A 5,441-nucleotide genomic window follows, 5' to 3' on the forward strand; every position below is an offset into this window, starting at 1 on the left:
GGACACGGGTGGAGAGGGACCTCACAGCATAGTGATGGAGTAGGCTCCAGAGCTGGGCAGTTGTGGGAATGTGCACAAGGCAGGGGTTGTGATCAAGCAGGATTTGCAGCCCTGGTCCAGCACTAGATCACCTGGGAAACATTTTGAAAATGTGAATCCCTGAGCCTCATCCTCAGGGATTTTGAGATGGGCCCAGGCACCTGTAGACTGCTGGCCCCTGATGATTCTCCATGCAGCTGGGACTGAGGACAGTGTGGGAAGGATGGATCCATCAGGCGACATGAGGCAGGTTTCTCTTGATGGGGCACCTGTTCACTTTAAAGTCATGGGGCTGACGTCACCTGCTCCAGGACACCTTCCCTGACCTTTCCACAGTGCTCTGTGCACATCACTTTCCTGGTACTTTGTGGGGATAGCATCTGGGGCAGTTAGAGAGCTCCGGCTTCAACCTTATCTGAACCCGTTTCTATAATCAGCAGACGGAAAAATAATTCTTCCCAGGACATGTTTAATGAATAGCTCTCCTTCTTCTTTCTTCTTCCTCTTCCTTCTCTTCTTTTTTCTTCCTTCCTTTTTCTTTCTTGGTTCCTTCTCTTCCTCCTCCTCCTCCTATGCGTGAGCTAAAGTGCACACTGCGGTTGCCAGTGCCAGGTGGTGGAGGAGGAGTGCCCTGGCAAGGGGACAGGAAGCCCAGAGAGGGCAGCCGGGGCTCTGGAGGCCGGGATGCCCCCATGACGCCAAGTCACCTCTTCATTTACTAGAGAGTTACTGACCCCCCTCTCTTCATGCTCATGTGAGGCCTGAGAAGGCCGAGAAGCCTAAAGCTCAACATGCGGTGAGGAAGGATGTGGGAAGTGAACTGAGCCGCAAGGTCAGAGGTGCTGGGAGGGAGGCCTGTGCAGAAGACTCCAGGACGGGGAGGTGAGACTCAGGCTCGGAGCATAGTGGAACTTTCAAGAGAGTCGCGAGAAACAAGGAGGCAGAGAACCGGCTCCTTAAATGGTCAAGTCCAATGTGGGGAAGAGAAGAGGAAAGGGCATTGGAAAGTGGAGGAGAAGGGACTGCAGGGCTGGGGTGGGGGCCTGGCAGGTGGAGGTAACAGGGCTGTGCAGGCCACTGTAGGAGGCTAGGGAGGCAGGGCACAGGGGCCTAGGGGCCAGCTGGGAGGCAGCCAGAGGTGAGGCGGGGAATGTTTTCAGGGGCACACTGTGCCCAGAGTTGCTGCGGGAGGTGGGCTCTCCAGTGAGGCTTGTGTGTTGCCGGATGTAAGCACTAGTCACTTGCAGCTCATCTGAAAGCCTCGCTCTCCACCCTGGAGGTTTCCCGGTGACTGGCTCCAGTCCCCAGAACCCCACCCAGCTCTCACTTTTCTACCTCTGAACACTTTGACCTTGATCTGTGGGACAGAGCCAAGAGTGGACATTCGCTGTTTGACCCCCGAGTGCCACAGAGCCAGTGGAGAGAATGATGCTTCCCTCAGAGGAAAATGCAGGCTGTTCCCTCCTTGTGGGGCTCACAGCTCATGTCATCACCAGAGTCAGTGCAAAGTCACTGTTCTCACCTCTTAGGGGAAGCAACTTGGAGGTGCCAGGATGCCTGCTGCCCACTGTTTGGAAGCTGCCCATTAACTGTGCAGCCTGAGCACCAGCACGTAGAGCCCCACTGTGTGCCACATTCCTCCTTCCTCTGTCCCTCGCTCGGACTCCTCATTTGCTCATTTGCCTTCATATGGTCCCAGTCTGAGAGCCACACACGGGACTCACGGTGCTTCCAGCGGAGCACCAGACTCAGATCCCTCTGTGTTTCCAAAAGCAGTTGTTGACTTTGCACACTCATTTTACAGATGAGGAGACAGGCAGAGGGCAAAGAAGGAGACAGGATGGGGTTAGAAATGGCTGTGGCTTTGTGCCCCTGGTCTGTGTGCATGCCAGAGATCACCACCCACATAGAGCTACTAACCCACAGTCCCGTCTCCGCCTCTGAATGAAGCTCCCTGCAGACAGAGGCCCTGTGTGTTCCGCTCTGTATCCTTTGTGGTCTAAACACTTGCCTGAGACATGGAAAATGCTCATTAAATGAATAAATGATGGGTCCTAGAGCTCCGGGTCGGGCTTTGGCAACTGGCTCCTGGCCTCTCCTCAGAGGCCTGACCTCTTATCTCACTGCTCCAGGAATTGAGCTACTCCCGGAGAAGAGGACGGCTCTCCTGATCTAAATCACAGCTGCTTATAATGTTTCTGTCACAAGGCTCTCTCCCTAAAGGCACCAGGCTCTTTCCAGTTTTGCTCCCTTAACTTGTAGGGAAACCTGGAATCTTCCGTAAGAAATGCAGAGAGATTGGGGACGGGGGTGGTGGGCCCAGGTATGAACACCTGCCATGTGCAAGCCACCTTGCTGCTCAGCTGCTGGGAGGTTGTAAGCAATGGACGGAAGCTGGATCGTGAGTGACGGTGCACACCCCATCGGTGGGTGTTTCTCTGAGGCAGGGAGACCCGACCTCGGTGCTTTATTATTGCCGTTGCTGTCTTAGCTCCCACATCAAAAGTGTTACGATGACATGACCCTGGTGGCCATGAGTGTAATACACCACAGAGGTACAGCCAGAGGGAGATTTGTTGACAATGGAAAGATTTAGGAAGTAAAGATTTTAGGAAGACGCCTGTAGGCCCTGACTGAGTCCCCCATGGGGCCTTGCCCTCCCTCTCGTGCCTCTCCAGATGCTGAACAACCCGGAGAAGATGGCAGAGCAGATCAGTAAGGACCTCGCCTGGCTGGCCGGCCACCTGATGGCCCTGTGGACTCACTTCCTAGACACGGTGACTCTGCACGCCCACGTGACCACGTACCTCACCCAGGAGCATCACACCCTGAGGGTGAGTTGTCAGATGGGATAAATGTTTCTTCTCAGGAAACTTTGTGGGAGTTAGTTCAAGACCTGGGATTGGCCTCTAGATCTGAGGCTTGTCCCTCCTGTCCTGTGAGAGGCCAGTGTGACACCGGAAACTCACTTCTCCTCTCAGGCCTTTGCTCTGAGATTCCGGCTGGGGCCGTCTCCAAGTACAGCCGAGGAGTATCACAGGTACTTTGAAAAACATGTGTCAGATCTATTAAGAGTCGGGTATAAATGTCTTAATGCCACAATTAAGTAAGAGCGGTGAAGGCTATGTTAACCAGTTTAATGTCAGCATTCCAGATTATATATAAAATCAGTGTAAACCCCATAAATGCATTAATGTGCATAGTTATGATTTAATAAGAAAAAAAAAAAGAAAAACATTTGTAAAGAAGCTTTGCAAATGCAAGGCGTTCTCCAGTTTGGGTGCATTTGGGTAGCTGCCAGCCTGTGATAAAGGTGTCAGTCCTCTGGTTTAGAGCAAGAGGACCAAATACCTGAGAGCTGAGTGCACGTGGCCTCTATTTGCAAAGGTCTTAGGTTTTAGTGGAAGAAATAAGGTCTAAACATAAAGATGATAGAAGGCAACGCAAGAACAGACCCACAAACAGGCCTTACACGGTGTCCATACGGCAGGTGTGCAGAGCCGTGGAGGAGCGCGAGCAGCCTGGGAGAGGCCGTGGGCACAGATTGCTCCTGCTGCTTCATGACACTTGTTTCCTTGATCCACAATTTAAAAAAAAAAAGGAAGTTATACCCACTTGAAGCATTAAACTGCTCACCTTGCTGTATCCACAGGTTCGCAGATTTTCTGAGGCCTTCTTTTATATGGAGCACCAAAAAGTCGCAGTCCTGACTTTTCAGGAAAATCTGTAAGTAACCCATTGCATGCCCGCTTCATTTCCACCCCAGACATTCCTGTTCAAAGTTCCCCTTCACCTCTGAACGTGCAGGGGAGGTGTCTGCTCGCCTCTGTCGATCCCATCTGCATTTCCTCTGCAGGTGAAAAAGTCACGCGAGTTCCAACTCAGCAGTGGGAGCCGGCAGGCATCAGAAAAGGTCACCAGCCCAAGTTTTCTTTTTGTGAATGTCATTACAGTTTTGCAGACAGAGTTAAGACTTTCTAGGTCCCCAACGACAGCGCTGAGTCCTCTTTGCAAAATGAATTAGAAGCAGGTGGCATGGCCACAAGCTATGTCAGAAAAAACACGGAATTCTCCTGAGACCTGGTGGTAGCTGTGAAATGCCTTTAGCATAAGAATTAAGTCTGAACTACCCAATTAGGAGGGCTGATGAATTTGTAAGTTTGCCTTCTTCCAGAAAAAAATGAGAAGTATTCAAAAAAAAAAAAATCAGAGAGTTGATGGAAGATGAGGCCGTCCTCTCTCAGAATCCCTGGTGAGCAGGGAGATTCCTCCAAAATGTTTTTGCCTTTGCTACAGAAGTCCAGTGAGTTCTTTTTGCTTCCAAATGATGTGTTCACTTCAAAAAATAGATGTGGGCAGAGTAATATTTGCAATGCCACAGTCGACCTGGAAGGAGAAGCCTCTGAGATGGACTCCTCACTGCAGGCAGCCCGGGGGACCTTCCACCTTCATCTCTGTAATCTTGTTTCCTCCCCACGCTTCATTCTGTCTGGAAATGACAGTGACATTTACACTTTGTCTCATGGATTCTGAAAGTAAGAGGGGCACCGAGGAAAACTCAGGTGCATGATTCTTTTTCTGTTTTTTTTTTTTTTTAACCATCATCCAGCCTTAGTTTTCATATCTATACAATGGGAAAGGTAATAACTGTGAGGACCGAGTGAGAATGTCCATGCTCGTGGACTCACAGCACAAGCCACAGAGTGCTCGAAAAATGTCCGATGGTGATTAAATGTGCACAAATGTTCACTGTACACATGGGCAGAGGGATATAGCCAGGAAGGGAGGCAATATGCCGTTTGCATGGGGCACTCATTCTGGGAGACAGGGGTGAGATGTAAATTATACTGTCTCAGGTAGTGACAAGTGGGGAAAAATAAAGCAAAGTGAGGACATAGAAAATGAGGAGAGTCGGGGTCTGGGCAGTGTCCTCACAGATGTTTAACAACCAGCTTTCAGAAGAGCAGGCACACAGAAAAGCTTCAACTTTGTAGTGTTGGCCCATTTCTGTATGAATGCTCCCAGATTTCAAGCTCTCGACTTGAATGTTATCACTGAGCATGGATTTGGGAAGAGGTGGTCCCTGTAGCTTTTGCAAACCAGCATGACCTGGCTCCAAGGCCACGCTGGGTGGGAGAGAAAGACTGTGATGAAAGGAGGCCTTTCTGAGATTGCACACTGAAGGGTGTCTGGGGTCAGAGTAAGCCGGATCACGGTGTGGGAGAAGATTGTTCAGGCAGAGGGGACCACTGGCAGGAGGGACTGATGTGGGGATGCCATGTGTTTGAAGAGCAGCAAGAAGGCAGGAGGATGGAGGGAGCAGGTGGGAGAGGGAGGAAGGGGATGTCAGAGGTCAGGTGAGGACCAATGGGACATCATGCACTCAGGAGGATGGAGGGAGC

General features: G+C 50.9%; 1 protein-coding gene across 1 annotated transcript in view; it reads left to right on the top strand.

Moving 5' to 3' along the window:
* FAM135B (family with sequence similarity 135 member B) overlaps positions 1–5,441 on the top strand; it is a 283,763-nt gene that overhangs the window by 250,803 nt on the left and 27,519 nt on the right. The window contains exons 10-11 of the mRNA XM_003792859.2: positions 2,718–2,873; positions 3,692–3,765. Of these exons, the coding sequence (XP_003792907.1) occupies positions 2,718–2,873; positions 3,692–3,765 (230 nt within the window). The remainder of the gene's footprint in view (positions 1–2,717; positions 2,874–3,691; positions 3,766–5,441) is intronic.

Source organism: Otolemur garnettii, unplaced genomic scaffold (assembly GCF_000181295.1).
Source record: "Otolemur garnettii isolate 467f Iridium unplaced genomic scaffold, OtoGar3 scaffold00062, whole genome shotgun sequence".
Classification (NCBI taxonomy): domain Eukaryota; kingdom Metazoa; phylum Chordata; class Mammalia; order Primates; family Galagidae; genus Otolemur; species Otolemur garnettii.